This window comes from Schistocerca cancellata, chromosome 3, assembly GCF_023864275.1.
Source record: "Schistocerca cancellata isolate TAMUIC-IGC-003103 chromosome 3, iqSchCanc2.1, whole genome shotgun sequence".
NCBI classification, from domain to species: domain Eukaryota; kingdom Metazoa; phylum Arthropoda; class Insecta; order Orthoptera; family Acrididae; genus Schistocerca; species Schistocerca cancellata.
In genome coordinates this window covers 228,049,456-228,066,019 of record NC_064628.1, presented here as the reverse complement: position 1 = coordinate 228,066,019, position 16,564 = coordinate 228,049,456, and the positions used below count along the sequence as shown (strand labels likewise).

The 16,564-nt window shown below is 42.2% G+C and overlaps 1 protein-coding gene across 1 annotated transcript in view; it reads right to left on the bottom strand.

Annotated features, from left to right (window-relative positions):
- LOC126174856 (ubiquitin carboxyl-terminal hydrolase 5) overlaps positions 1-16,564 on the bottom strand; it is a 166,475-nt gene that overhangs the window by 140,190 nt on the left and 9,721 nt on the right. Inside the window, exon 2 of the mRNA XM_049921253.1 lies at positions 15,027-15,152. Within this exon, the coding sequence (XP_049777210.1) occupies positions 15,027-15,152 (126 nt within the window). The remainder of the gene's footprint in view (positions 1-15,026; positions 15,153-16,564) is intronic.

Below are 16,564 nucleotides of genomic sequence, written 5' to 3'. Positions count from 1 at the left end.
GTCTTATTAATCAATGCCTACTTGTTTTATTGCCATATTATTGAGATCTGATATCTTACTAAATCTGTGTTGTAATTATCTGAAATTGTGATTGCCAAAAGCCTACCAATTTCAGAAGTATTTATGCCAATAAGATAGTAACAGGAAATGACACATGATGGTACATGGGCCCTAACTTTTCATCTTACGTCCCTTTATCTGTAACTGTAGGTTTCACATACGGCCTCATCTTCAGAGAAACATATCATGCCTTAAAGTATTCTAACTGCATCATGAAGTTGTCAAAAATGCCAGAGTGCTGACTGGAAGCCAATCTCTCTGTCCCTGGTTTTCTCATTTACTTTTATAAGATTTGTTTATATTCACCCAGTTTAAAATTTTGCAACTGGGCACCCTGTTGCAACATTCCATTTAAACAGTAAATACAAGTTTCAGAGCTCAAATACTTGATATCCTGCTAGATTCAAAACTAGCAAAATCCTGCAATGTGCCTTCTATTGCCTCACGTACCAGGAACTAGACAGTTTTTGATGTACAATATTTTCATACATTGGCTCTTTTGAGGAGTTGTTATTCAGAATTACTTTTTATAGTCAGGCTCATTGCTTCAATGAGTAAGTTAAAAAAAAGTCAAGTAACTGGACCATTCAAACAGCCTAGCAGGTCACAATTAGGGCGAATTAGCTGGAAGCATAACTAATAAGTGGAATAAAGGTGACATTATTCTAGCGAAACCATATTGGATAAATTTTAGAACAACTATTCAAGGTTGACTATGCAATACTCTCATTACTTCCCTCATGTACCTCCAACAAGGAATATAGGATTAAGGTAAGAGATTGCGGTAGGTAAGACAAAACTTTAAGATTGTGGTGTAACATGTCTATCCTATAGGATAACATGTTCACCTTCTGAGCACTTAGGCCAACCTAAAATGCTTGTACAAACTGGAATCTTTGTTTAATGTAGTTGACAAGTGTGGAGCATCCGATCTGCTTTGTTACATGTGCAAATGAGGTGTACGAGATGTCAGCTCTGAACATCGATAAGACACTATAGTCGATACACCTTTCCACCTGCTGTGGTGGAGTACTTTTTCTTTAGGCTTTGCAGCTTGGCAGTGCCTTAGAGGTCAAGGAGCAAAGGGTGTGGCTGACAATTTAAACCCCCAAACAGTTAAAGATGTAGTGGAGATCTGTGTCTCATTTTTGTGTCACGTAGATCACGGTTCAGAAACATTGCATAGCAAGTCCACTACAACAGATAAATTGAACAACAGCAGGTAAAAGTTGCTGCCACATCCCCATCCCACGACACACACGCAAGTCTGAATTGTGTATTGAGTGGACATAGTCATATCCAAAAACCACACTGTTCCATTCCAAGATGGAATGTGAAAGGACTATATTGGAGGGCTATAGACAGGAAATTATGTCTGTTTTGTTTTGTCTTACAATGCAAAAGCAACTAACGTCATAAGAGTCCATGTCAGAACCTTAGAATACTAAGATGAAAAACGAGTTGTTGCTACACACTAGTGAAATCAAGGACACAGTAAAACTTCTGCTCACACACACCTTTATTCTCACACGTCCATTTTACAGTTACCATTGAAATATATCCGCTGCAGAGGGCAGCACAACGTACAGACTTAACAGAAACCAACAGATGGCGTAGGAGTCTTCATTCCCCGACATCCTCCCCACCCTGGTCCATCTCGAGGGGGATGACCAGCTGGACCAGTCGACAGATCTTCATACCATCTGGCTGGCAGAGGATGATGCACCGTATTTTACTGTCTCTGCCATGCCGCACTTCTTCTACCACAGCCCTCTTCCACAAGTGCCGTGGTTTGCTGACTTCTTGGAGCAGAACCACATCTCCAATTCTCGGTTTCCTTTGCGAAGGGTATCCCTTTACCTCATGATATTGCCTTAACAGCAGGAGGTATTCTGTCTTCCACCTGCGCCAGATGTCGTCATTGACCTTTTGTCTGAGTCGGAACTCCTTTTCAAGGTCCTTTCTAGTTGCTGGCTCTGGCTCACATGAAATTGTTACTAATTTCCCACCATTTAGAAAGTGAGCTGGCGTCAATGAAGTGTCGCTCTCTCCTTGAGTGATGGGTCGTGAGTTTATTGCGGCTTCTATGCTGATCAAGGTGGTGTTTAAGCTCTCTTCATCCACCTGGGAGCGACCAAGAACTTTCCTCAGGCAGCGCTTGACTGAGCCTATCCTGCGTTCCCACCAGCCTCCCCCTCGCAGCTTGTTTTGTAAGGAGCGAAGACGCGCTTCAGCAGTTGTGCGGTTGCGGGAGAGAGGCATATCCTTCTTTCGAGGCAGAGATACAACTCTGCGGCCATATTCCACACAGTATGTTTCTCGGAATTCCTGATAAATAGGGTGGTCCATGGGTTTTAATGCTCGCTCTTGATGTCCTGTTATCCCGACTGTCTCCAGGTCCCAAAATCGGCGCACTGACTCATCAGATATATCACTGCAGCTGCCCTGAATAAAGTTGACAGTTGCTCTGTTGATGGTGGTGCTAGATCTGTTTCCACTGAGAACATATCCAAAGATTGTTGGGAGAAGAACCAATGATGGTGATACCTTGATTGGTTGTTCCAAAGTCACGATTCTCCAGTAATAATCAGCTCCAATCAGGATCTCAATAGGTAGATCTTCACTGTCTCCTTTAGGATCTGCGAGTGGTGTACCACCCCTCAAGGCCATATCTCCTACATCTTGTGGCACTGTTGGTTGCTGTGAAAAATTATTTGTGCTTTCAAAGGCTGTTATTGATATGTGGGAATTAGTGGAGCACCCCATCATATTAAACTGCACCTTCTTCCTTGAGAGTGATGAACTGTTACTGGATTCGAAAGTAGTTATCTCGAGAGTAGTGCTTCCAATGACACTTAGTTGGAGAGATTCGATCAGTGAATGCTGAATGAAACTCGATTGACTCCCTGTGTCCAGCATGGCACGTGTCTGTTTGCTCTTACCAGTGGGTCCTGTGATACTCACACGAGCAGTCTGCAGGTATGTGAAGTTAGAAGTCATAGTTTCAATTTTATTTACTGTTGTGGTATGGCTACTACAGATAGAAATGTGATGCTCCCCCTTACATTTCGCACAGGACGCTTTTCCCCGTTTGAAACACTGATTTCTGTTGTGGCCACGTCTCAGGCATAGAAAGCAACGGTTCATTGTCTTGAGGGCGTCGATTCTTGCCTGCAAGCTTGCAATCTTTTGGCAGTCTTGGCCCCAGTGCCCTCTTTCGCCGCAATACACACAGAAGGGCTCTGAATTCTGTTGCTTCTTCTTGTCCCTCTTCGTTTTAACCTTTACATGGAAGGCAGATGCTGTTGGTACGTAATTTTCGCGTGGTACAGTATCTCCACGAATTTTGCGTGTGTTGATAGCTCCTTCCACCTCTTCATTTAAGAACTCCATAAGGTGGGTGAGGTTCCCTTCTTCAATCTTTTGCCTTCGGGCATGAACAAGCCAATTTTTGCAAATTTCTTCAGGAAAGGCTCGAAGAAGTTTGGGTGCAAGCACTCTCCCATAAGAGTCCACATTTTCTCCTAGTGCTCGTAGTGCTTGGATGCGCTTATGGCACTCAATGTAGGTGGAATTGAGAGCCTCTGGACTGCCTAAATTCGAAGTGTTAAGATTCTCCAAGAAATCCAGGTGACTTTGGATAATTCTGTTCTTATCCCCATATTTGGATTTCAAAATTTGCTTAGTCTGCTCATATGTATCAGCTGTAACAGCAATGCCATCGACCAAGTCCTTAGGTTCCCCATCAAGGTAACCACGGAGGAATACATGCTTGTTCATTGTTGACACCATCGGATTCTCGTCTATGGAAGCTGTGAATTGCTCCCAAAATCGAGGCCAAGCTTCTATGTCTCCCGAAAATGGGTGCAGTTTGATAGTAGGCAATTTTATGTCCATACAGGCGTGCTGTTGAGCCGCTGACGTCGCGTTTCTGTCTCCTGAGCGCGCTCCTCCTAGAAGGCCTTTCGCCTTTCGGAGGGCCCGTTTGCATTTATCAGTATATTCCTCACAAGCTTCCGTGTCGGCTTCGTATTCAGAGTCATCCAGCAAGTCCTGTATTGTATCGTTGAGTCGGGTCAACTCTTCTACTGTTTCCTGAAGGCGTTCCTGGAAGTGTTCTACTTCTTCTGCAGCTGTAGAACCATCGAAGGCGTTTATTTGGCTGATGAAACGCGTCGCATTCGATCGCAAGGTCGTCCGCTTCCGGCGCAGCCTCCCCAAGTTCGTAGCTACTGCTTCTGCCATGGTGAGTTGGTGGTTTTGCTTTCTGACGCGAGAGTGCGTTCAAGGTCAAGACACCCCGTCAGTTGGATGCTATCGCTAAGGGATGGCGCTGTCCTGGGGTGTGAACTGTTAGCAGCCCCCTAGTGGTGTTTGTAGTTCTCAACAGATGACGCGACCGTGCAATTTTCAACTTCCGCGACCTTTAGTAGTGGTCGCTGTTGCTAACAGATGGCGCTGCAGTCTACCAATACTTTAGCAAGTCCCATTTGTGCTTTGCAAATAATACGCCAACTGCCCTCTATTGCTCTGCCACCAACAAACATGCACCAAGTAACATCACATACAAATCAATCGCCCCGCAGTGTCCTTTGCTACAGTTTCAGAGCAATGCCGCAACTTATCTGTGTGAGCTGAACGTGGCGTGACGTGAGCGGATTTTGAGATTGAAGTCGCTCAAAACCTTCTCCGCCGGCGTCGAGTCCTCTTTAATGTGTAGTAGCACTCTATCTCTTCATGTTCTCCCGAGTTTCGGCATCAAAATGTTGCTACACACTAGTGAAATCAAGGACACAGTAAAACTTCTGCTCACACACACCTTTATTCTCACACGTCCATTTTACAGTTACCATTGAAATATATCCGCTGCAGAGGGCAGCACAACGTACAGACTTAACAGAAACCAACAGATGGCGTAGGAGTCTTCATTCCCCGACACGAGTTAACAACAACTACACGTTCAGCCCAATCGATGGAAGGAAAGAGAGCTACAAACAAGGACTTCCTCTTGGAGAAAGATCCACAATGTCCTTTGCCATATTGCTACTGCGGATATAAGTTAAAACGCTGCTGACAGCCCACATAAGATGGCATACACACATTACAACATAAGTGTTACAAATTGGGTATTCGGCCACAAAATGTCAAAGGTTGAAGGCAATACGGACAAAGTGGTGTAGGATCACTACTGACAACTGGTGATGGCTAAAAAGCCAATACACAACCTAGCTAAAATGATCTACTCACAGTGAGAGGGCCAAGAGGAGGATGAACAAGCCACAGGGAGAGGTTTAATTCTCTGTAGCTTCTTCCCATGAAGGGTAGATCAGAGGTGATGCCAAAGTGACACCACCTGCTGACAGAGGGCAACACGGAGATCATCAGAGGGAATGGGAGAACTTGGCAGCAGTGTCAGCAGCCTCATTTTCTGTCAGACCAATGTGAGCAAGGACCCACATTAACATCACAGTGGGTCTATCGAGAGTGAGCAGGCGAAGATTTCATTGGTCCGTTGCACTTTGGGATGGACTGTGTACTGCACACAGAGGCTCTGAAGGACAATGAGAGAATCAGAGCAGATGACAATTGAAAAGCCTGTGTCGCCAGATGTACTGCATTGCCTGATACAAGGTGGTGAGCTCTGCAGCAAATACTGAGCTGTGTTACTGAAGCAGATACCGAAAATCGTCAGTGCCATTGACGAAGGCACACCTGACACCACCATCGGTCGGAGAGCCATCAGTGTACACAAAGGCACTATCGTTAAGTTCCCAGCAAAGGTCAAGAAACTTACAGAGATAGATCGAATCTAGAGTAGTTTCCTTAGGAAGCAAATGAAGTCCAAGAAGGGCCCGCTGCCCGAAGCCGAGGTGGTGAAGGGTTCACAACCATCAGAAAATTGGCAGGTGGTGTGAATTTAAGCTGCCTGAGCAATAGCTGAAAGCAAACTTCAGGAGGTAACAGAAGAGGGATGCACCTCACACTGGCTGTCAAAGGAGTCATCGAATGAGGCAGAATAGGACAGGTGGCCGGACATTGCAGACAAACTGCATGCATATCTGCTTAGTAGAACATTATGCCAGTATGACTGTGGTAGCTTGGCAGCTCCCGCAAAGAGACTTAACTGGGCTAGTGTGAAAGGCACCAGTGGCCAAACAGATTCCACAATCGTGGATTGCACTTGGACAGTGCAGGATGGACAGATGTGCAGATGCATAAACAAAACATCCGTAGTCTAGTTTCGAATGCAAAAGGGATCGGTACAAATGGAGAAGGGTAGTCCAATCTGCTCCCAAGAAAGTACCACTTAGAACATATAGGACATTAAGACACCAGGTGCAGCGGGCGGCCAGGAAATACACGTGGGAGGACCAAGAAAGCTTCCTATCAAGCACGAGTGCCAGGAATTTCGTAGTTTCATTGAACAGAAGAGCAACAGGCTCAAGATGTAAAGAAACCCATTGCGCCAGAAATTAATAAAAACTGTTTTTGTCAGTGGAAAAGCGAAAGCCACTGTTGATGCCTCACAAGTAAAAACAATCAAGACGTCACCGAAGATGCCACTCAAGAAGACAAATCCACCCATGGAGAACTGCAACATATCAGAAAATTGTCGATAAAAAGGGAGCCGGAGCTGTCCTGCAGGAGAGGCTATAGTAAAGAGGACGACACTCAGGACAGAGTCCTGAGACACCCTATTTCCCTGGATAAAGGTGTCTAACAGAACTCTCACATAGCCTACCTTGAAAACCCTGTCTTTTAAAAATTATTGAAGGAAACAGGGCAGATGGCCCTCAGAATCCCCATGTGTAGAGAGTACGGAGGATATCAGTCATAGGCTATTTCCAAACCAAAAAACAAAGTCACAGTCTGGTATTTCCACACAAAACCGTTCATGGCATGGGTTGACAAAGTGACAAGATGGTCAACTGCAAAACGGCACATTCAAATTCGAAACTCGAGCCACCATACCAGCTGGACATGAATCAATACATTCCATCACCTTGCAAAACAGCTGGCAAGAGAAATGGGGTAGTCCATGCTTGGCTTAGATATGGGTATGACAGTGTGGTTTCATGGCAGTGTCTGAGAAATGTGCCCTCTGTCCAGATGCAACTGTACCAATGAAGGAGAAAGTGCTGGCCCACAAGAGAAAGGTGCTGCAACATCTGAATAAGAACATTGTCCAGCCCTGGGGTGGAAGATTGGGAGGAATTGAGAGTATGATCTTATCTCCCACATAGCAAAGGCGGCATTTTAGCATTCATAATTCTGTGAGGAGAAGGGTATCACTTGAGCCTCCTCCACTCGTTTCCAATGGAGGAAGGCAGGGTGGTAGAGGGTGGAACTCTAAATCTCTGCAAAACAGCAGCCTAGGGTGTAGGAGATAGTAATTGGTGTCCACAATGACATATCTGCTATGGTCAGGTTGGAAACTGGGGAATGGAACCTGGTCCCAGAGAGCTGCTGGAGGTTGGCCCACACGATGGAAGAGAGTGTGGAACTGTTAAATGAACTTGTAAATGAAATCCTGCTGGCTTTTTTGCTATGCCGAAGAATGTAATGACACTAAGCACACAACTGTTTATAATGAATACAGCTCACCATCAAAGGATGACAGTTAAAAATGCGGGAGCAAGTCTCCGCATGCAAATCGCATTGCAGCATATATTAGCCTACAACGGAACTGGGACACGTCACAGTAAAGATGAAGTGCAAGGAATGGAACATTCTGCGATGGTAAGAATAATGTTTGTACTGTATTCTACCTGAGCATCACAACCGGGGAAATGTTGTTCAGCAAAGGTCGCCAGGGAGGAGTAAAGTCTCCAGTCTACCTTAGACAGGTGGCAATTGGGTTTACACTTATAGGTGGGGCAGGAGTCAGAAAACTGATAGCACATGGGAATAGGTCACTCGAGTCCACGCCACAGAGAATGGACCACTTGAGGTGATCAGCAAGCTGGATAGTGCAGAACAAGAGGTCCAAATGGGAAAATTTGTGCGTGGAGTCTGAAAGGAACGTAGGTGCTCTAGCGTTAAGACAGATGAGGTTGGGTTGATTGAGGTCAGCCAATAGAGCACCTCTTAGACAGGTCCTGGGTTAGCCCCCAAAGGGGATGGTGCGCATCAAAGTCACCGAGCAGCAAAATGGGGTGAGGGAGTTGACAAATAAGCTGGAGGAAGGCTTCCCTGGTGGCCCTGAATGACAGAGGGATGTAGATGTTACAAAGAAAAAGGGTGAAGTGAAGAAGGAAAATGTCGACTGCAACAGCTTGTAGCTGAGTGTTCAGCTAGATGGTTTCACTACGAATGCCATTCTGAATGAGCAGCATGACTCGCCCATGAGATGGAATGTCATTCTCAGGGGGAAGGTCAAAGCGGACCGGAAAGAAATGCAAGAGGTCAAAGCGCACGCAAGGATGCAATTTTGTATCCTGGAGACAGAAATACGGGGATGCTGCAATTCCAAGAACAGTTGTAATTCCTGCTTGTTAGGTCTAAGGCCATGAGTGTTCCATTGGAGGACAGTCATGACAGGGAAAGGGGAGGAGAGAAAAAATGAAGAGTTTTCAACTCAGTGACTGCCGAGCACCAGCCTTCAAAGACTCACTGCTACAGGACGTAGAGGCTGGAGGATTCTGTCCCATGAGATCTACAGAGTCATTGGCACTCTCACTGAGTTGGCCTGCGGATTCCATGGCAGAAGAATGGTTGACAGTGTGCACTGGCGAAATGGAGGTCAGCTGGAGGAGGCTATCACGCAGAAACACCATTGAAGACGATCTCCGAGTCAGTGAAGGACACGACTGTTTCTCTTTGTTTGATTTTTTTTTTTTTATAGTGTTTGTGATTGGAGGACGAAGACTCTGATGTTTGTCGGCTGGAGGGATGTGAGAAGTCTTTGTGGGAGCATTTCCTTTGATCTTCCCGGCCTGCCGATTGTGAAGCATAGGATTTCACTGCCAGGGGCAAAGATTTGGTGGCTTGGTGCACTGCTGGAAGACAAGGAGACAGGTATGGTACTGTGATACTGGGTGATTTGATAACCACAGTGCTGAATTTGAGGTTTTAAGTCTGCACGGCCATGTCCTCCATGGAGCAAGGCATAGCAAGAAAGGTATGGTAAGTGCTAGATGATAAAACACACGGATTTTGACTAGCCAACAACTTTCAAGTGACAGGTTAAGGTACTTTGTCCTTCGCCCAGATCTCTTGGATAGCCCGCTCACTGAGATACATGGGACATTCCCGGGATGATGTGACATGGTCTCCATTACAACTGATACAGCAGGGGGAAGGAGGCAGGCAGTTGCCTTTGTGATAATCCCTACCATAAGTAAAATATTTAGTAGTGTTTTCAGAGGACATTCGAGTGTGGTTGTAATGTTGACACTGGCAGCAATGCATCAGGTTTGGAATGTATGGTCGGACTGTGACGACTTCAAAGCCTAATTTGATCTTCAATGGAAGCACTACTTAACCAAACATGAGAAAAAGAGTGCACGTAGGAACTAAGGTGGCATCAACCTTTTTCATTACCTGGTGCACTGCAGTGATGGCCTGATCAGTGAGCTAATTGTGGAGTTCTTTCTCAGTCAGACCATCAAGCAGCCAAATGTAATAACACCACGTGAAGAATTAATTGTTCGATAGGCCTCAACATGAACAGGATAGCCATGGAGGAGAGAAGCTGCAAACAGTCGCTGGGCTCGAAAATCACTATTGGTTTCCAAAACCAAAGTTCCATTGCACAGATGAGAGCAAGATTTCACAGGACCAGCAACTGCATCAACATCTTTCTCAATAATAAATGAATTAACAGTAGCAAAGGACTGACGGTCTTTAGTACATGATAGCACCCTGTGGTGTGACTGGAGAGTCTTTGAATCTTTAGCCTTATTCTGTTTGTGTTTAGCAGACAGAGACTGAGATGACGGCAGACAGAGGCTGAGATGACGGTGAGTGTCTCATCGTGAAAAAATACCCCATTACTGCCAGAGTCTCCAATGGCACACTCCTTCCAACTGGGAGGCCCCTCGGAGGGGTTTCACCCCCCTCAGGTGACTGTTTACACCTCCAAAACTACTGACAGAGGAACCAATTGGCAATTTGGAAAGGTCACAGCTTAGGTAATCACCCCTCCCTGGGCCTGGCCTGTGCCAGGGGGTACATGCGAACCTCACCTGTCGACCGAGGGCTGGGAATTACGCATAACCCTGCCACCTTTATGTGTCAAATGCACGAGTCAGCCTCAAGGAGTGCACAGGGAGGAACAAGAAACAGAGGAACCTCAAATGCCAAACTGGAGTAACTGTACAAGATGGAGAACGAAGAAAGAAAGAAAAAACAGATGAAGGGCTGCCTGGTGTCAGGCTATTAAAACCTCGGTACACATTCCCAAAAATATTCCAGACAAATTCCCCACAGGAGGAGTGGGGGGGGGGGGGGGGGGGGGGGGCAGGATAGCAGAAGGAAACACACGCAGCATCAAAAGGGAAGAGGTGCTGCAAAGGCTAGGACCTTGTGATAGCCAAGCACAAACTCACCAAAGAGTGGTGAACCCCCTGGAGTGGGTGGATGGCAAATGAGCTTCTAGGCAATATGATAGATAGGTAAAACAAAGCAAATTAAGAGATGGGAGATATGATACTGCGAGAAGAATTTGACAGAAGCCTGAAGGACTAAGTCTAAACAAAACCCCTGAAGTAGATAACATTCCCTCAGAATTATCGAGATCCTTTGGAGAAGCAGCCATGACAAAACTATTCCACCAGTTATGCAAGACACATAAAACAGAAAATATTCCCTCTGACTTAAAGAAGAATGTAATAATTCCAGTTCCAAAGGAAGCAGGTGCTGACAGGTGACGGAGAAACTGTTAAAAGCTGACTATCAGTTTGGGTTCCAGAGAAGTGTAGGAACATGCTAGGTAATATTGACCCTAAACTTATTTTACAAGGGAGGCATATTATTGTTCGCAGCATTTCCAGATTTAGAAAAAGCTTCTGACTGTGTTGACTGGGCTAATCTCTACGATATTCTGAATGTAGCAGGGATAGAATACTGGTAACAAAAGGTTATTTACAACTTGTACGGAAACCACTCTGCAGTTACACGAGTCTAAGGACACGGAAGGGAAGCAGTGGTTGGGAAGCGAGTGAGATAGGATTGCCGCTTATCCACAAAGTTTTTCAATCTGTACACTGAGCAAGCTGTGAAGGATATCAAGAAGGAATTTGGAAAAACAATTACAAGTTCAGGGTGAAGTAACAAAACTTTGACATTTGCCAATGATATGTAATTCTGTAAGAGGTGCAGTTGACTTCGACGAGCAACTGAACAGAATGGATACAATCTTGAAGAAGGGAAAAAAAAATGTTATAAGATGAACATCAACAAAAGTAAAACATGACTAATGGAATGCAGTCTAATCAAATCAGGCAATGCTGAGACAATCTGATTAGGAATGAGACACTAAAATTAATAAACGAGTTTTGTTACTTGTACGGCGATATAGAGAGGATATAAAATGTATGCTGGCTGTAGCAAGAAAAGCATTTCTGAAAAAGATGAATCTGTTAAGCTCTAATATAGAGTGTCCCAGGAGGAATGGTCAATAATAAGGGACTGACATGAACTATGATGCAAAGCAAAAATGTCTAACATGGACTCTAAAAGAGCTACGAGCACTTTCTCATCTTCACTATTGTGAAATACCTCTTCTACTGAGCAAGTGCTCATAGCTCTTAATGAGCACATTTAGAGTCCATGTTTACTAGACTTTTTTGCTCTGAATGGTCATTCCTGTCATATCTCTGAATGTTAACTATTCTTCCTAGAACACACCATAGAAATATAAGTGTTAGCGAGTATTTTCTGAAGGTACTTGTCTGGAGCATAACCTTATATGAAGAAAAATGTGGACAATAAGATTTTTACACAGGAAGAGAATAGAAGCTTTTGAAGTACAGTGTGACAGGAAAATGTTGAAGGTTAGATGGTAGATTGAATAGCTAATGAAGAGGCAATGAACTGAATTGGAGAAATCAGAAATTTGTGGCATAACTTGATTACAAGATAGGATTGGTTGGCAGGACACAACCTGAGGCATCAAGGAATTGTCAGTTTGGTAATGGAGCGAAGTGAGGGGAGTAAAAATTGTATAAGGAGACCTAGATATGAATGCAGTGAACTGTTTCAAATAGAGGTAGGTTACAATAGTTATTCAGAGATGAAGATGCCTGCAAAGGATAGACTAGCATGGAGGGCTGTAAGAAACTAATCTTAGAAGTGAAGACCACAAAAGCAACATCAGGAGATATATACAGTCATTTTTTCTTCAACACATTCATGAATAGAACAGGACACGGAGTTCATAATTTTGGTACAAATTACTTCCTGCAATACACTATTACAATAACTTGTAGTGTATATATCTATTTAAAAGTGTGTTTCTATTCATCATATTAATCATCCTAGAGTTAGTGTTCTTTATTTTTGTGTTTGTTCTGTTTCAAACCAAGATAATTTTCTTTTTGAATTAAAGATACAAAAGGGGCATTTCCTTTCTCAATAATGTTTCATATTCGACAACAGCAAAAAATAGTGTGCAACAAAGTGGACATGAGATTTATCTAAAAATGCATGTGATGTTCCTACCGCTCCCAAACATGACAATGATGGAACTTCTGAAGAGGAAATTTAGTTCATATCTGACCATTTGAGAGTTAGTTAACTGAAGAGGCATGTTATGTAAAAACCCCCACTAAATGGTTTGCTGTTAACAGAGCTTCTAGCATGACAAAAATTCATGTGCTCAACTGTAAATAAAAGACTTCAAAAACAGCATTTTTTTGCTAAATAAGACTGATTGCCAGCATTATGATGTTTAAAACTAATTTTGCTTTTTTTGCTTTCTCCCTCATACTTTCCACATAAAGGCATTTAGGAAACTGTAATGAGTTACAGTTTATATAAAATACATAGTACAACTCTTATTTGAACTTGAAAAGGAGAAGAAAAACATTTTTAATTTGGGGAGTAGTCGGATTTAACTATTTTACTATTACTCTCGTGGCCCCACAAACCTAAGTCAATTTCTGACCTCATCAAGAAGCCTTCTCCACACTGTACCACCCTTATCTTGCATTGCTCCAAATGTCTGAAGCTCCTTGGCCATAAGATCTTTCCATATTATTTTCAGTTTGCCTAAAGGTCTTTGCTCTACAGGTTTCTTCACTGATACTTCTCTCAATTCTGATCCCTCCTCTCTTCCATATATGTGCCCAACCCTTCCAGCCTCCTTGATTGCCTCCCACAAAAATTTGTGGCTCATTATATACCTATCTGTTGTTCCTTCTTCGCTATTTTCCTCCCTCACAAATTGACCCCGATACCTGCCACAGGATTTTCTTTTTGGAAAGCTTTAGATGTCTCTCAGTGTACTAATCTAATCTTCATATTTCCGCCTCATAATAATACGGGTCTGATTACAGTTTTATACATCCTTATCTTGGTTCCTCTTGACAAAATTTTGGATGACAGCAATTTGTTGAGTGAATACGATTCTCTGGATGCCACTTTTATTTCTTGTTTCTCGTCATTTCTGTTATTTGCTACAACCACCAGATATTTAAACTCTTCTATTTTTTCAATCACATCATCATTGGTCTGTAACATCTCCCACCTTTTTGTCTTGTAATTTCTTTCTACACTCATGAATTTTGTTTTCTCTTTGTTTACCTCTCATCCAATTTACTTTGCCTTTAGAAACAGCTTTCTTGCCCGTATTTTCAGGTCATATATACTTTCAGCAATTAGTGCTACATCATCTGCAAAGGCCCATTCATTTCTATTCCTAATCCAATTCCCTCCTCTGCTTCACTTGTAGCATCCAGTGCCTCTTGTAGCATTACACTGAAAAAGAATGGTGATATTCAATCTCCTTGCCTGACTCATGTTTTTTGGTTAAAAGCCATGGAATATTCGCCAACATTTTCACTATCCCTTTTCAGCCTTCCAGTGGAACTTTTACAAGATTTGTAATCTCTTTGGTATCCCAAACTTCTGCATTTTCTTCCACAATTTTTCTCAGTTTATGCTATCATACGCTTTTTAAAATCAACAAACAATACTGCCATAGTTTTGTTGTAGTCCCAATATATTGATACTGCTTCTTTCTACACAAATATGTGTTCAGTGGTGGATTGAGTTTTCATAAATTCCACTTGCTTCTCATCTATTATCTCTTAAAAATGGTTCCCGTCTTTTCTGGATAATATCTGAGAACACTTTGTAAGCTGTGCTAATCAAGGAGACACCTCTATAATTATTGCCCTTTTTATGGATTGGTACTATGACTGCTGCTTTTCAACCAGATGGCATTCTCGTTTCAAATTTGGTCACAAGTTCATGTACTTTTTTCATAATTGCATCTCCTCCCTTCTGTAACTGTAACCTTCAAAAAATATAGTTGCAAAATCATTTTTTGTTTCTTTGCCTGTACACGTCTGCAACTCCTGATACCCACTGTAAGCCCTGCACAACAGTACAGTGGCCCATCACTATAGGAGCCAAAACAAAATGGTACAGCCAATCACTATTTTATCAATGGACTTGTCATTTAATTTTGGCTCCTCTAAAGGTATGCCACTATACTGTGATGTAGGGATTTCAATGGATATCAGGAATTGCAAACACTTGTACCCACAAGCAAATAAAAAATAATTATGAAACTACTTTTGCAAGGATTTGGTTAAAGCATTATGACTACCCCTCAAAGTGTTTTATTCTTTTTTTGTTGCTAAAGGCAACAACAAATTTATTAAAGCATACAACATTCACTATATTCCAACTATTCTAATGTGAACACGTAAGTATCCTTTTATCATCAAATACAAATATTTAAATCGAAAATTAATTCAAGTGATATCAACAGAATTGTTACATGATAACGAACTTACCTCCTTCTTCAGTCTTGTAAGGTGCAGGAAAACAGCATTCCCTGTTTTTCGATAATGCTGCTCGACAAAATCTGCCCCTAGGCCCAAAAATGTATTCAAGCAGACATATAACCCGGTTTCAGTCTCCTGGAATAGGTTTTTGGAGAAATATTACAGTGATGTACACAAATGTTTATAACTAAAATGATAGTTTCACTTCAGCTTTGCTTATTACTAAAACCATGAATTTCTCTCTCTTAACTATCGCCCTCTCACTCGCTCGCGCACACTCACACATACACCACAAGCTCCACCCTCATCACTTTAAAAGCATACATTATGTAGGAAGGTTAGGCTCTGAGTGCACATCTGCAGTACATAAAATAACTGGCAAGGTTCATTTTTCTAATTCTGAAGTGGTGTGATCAACACCACGTTTTAAGTCTGAATGAATAGCCACAGGTAAAATAAAAGGTTAGTGTCAAGAACTAAATGGGCATTTTTGCATTAAGATCGCATTCAATGATTACGTTCACATCCCCCCCCCATGCTATGATGCACATAACTATCATACATATCTACTTACAGCTCTACTTCACCTCTTCAGTACTCAGCAACCAATGAGAGTCTCATGGTGGTTGTTTCTAATAGGGACATCTTGTGTTGAGACTTGACCACTATTCCTAAAGTGGAAGCAAAAGAAGATCTGCCTTGAAGATCTACATGACCATGACAATGCCATGAATTGTTTTGGAGAAGAACAGTTCTGCCTCTCTATAGTAATGTAGAGACTAGTATAATTACAAATAGAAATTACAATTGCTTTTCAAATAGAACCGTAATTAGCAAAACTTCAGTTCTTTAATGTTGCTGGTTCTGTATCAATTATTCACAGTAACAGTTACAAAAAAGCTCATATTAAGAGTTACACACGTATAAATCTTCTGTCTAAAGTCACACTTATGGGAAATATACAATTAATTATGATTTCTTATTTCTGATGATGTCCCTTTTTCTTTCTTCCCAATATTCTTCATCTACTTCCTCTATTTGCTGTGTTCCTCAGTGAAAATTATTTGGCAATTGATTTTTTGCTTTCCTGAAAACATTCAGAGTTCTTGATTTTGGTTGTAAAGTTCTTTCTTTTGGGCATCTTCTTCAAAAAACATTTTTTCTATATTTTTGTCACCAATAATTTAGAATTTTTGAACATTTTTTATCATTTCAAAGGTTGTGTCTACTGATTTCAAAACATCCAAAATGTTTGGCATGTACTTGGTTTTGAATGTAGATTTTTTTTAAAGCCTCTCATCTCATCAATTTTTCCAAAAAGTTTTCTCTGAATTCCAGCTAAATTTATGCCTTGACAAATACAGCTGATTTTGACTCTCCTTGTTGGTCCTAGTTTCACTTTCTGATTTTTTCCAACTTTTAGTACTGCATTTTCCCATTCTTGGATCATATTTTTGAAAGCGCAGTTAAAGAGTATGGATGACAGTCTCTCTGCCTGACTGGTGTGCACATTTAAAATGATTCGATAACTTCCTGAAAAACTTCAG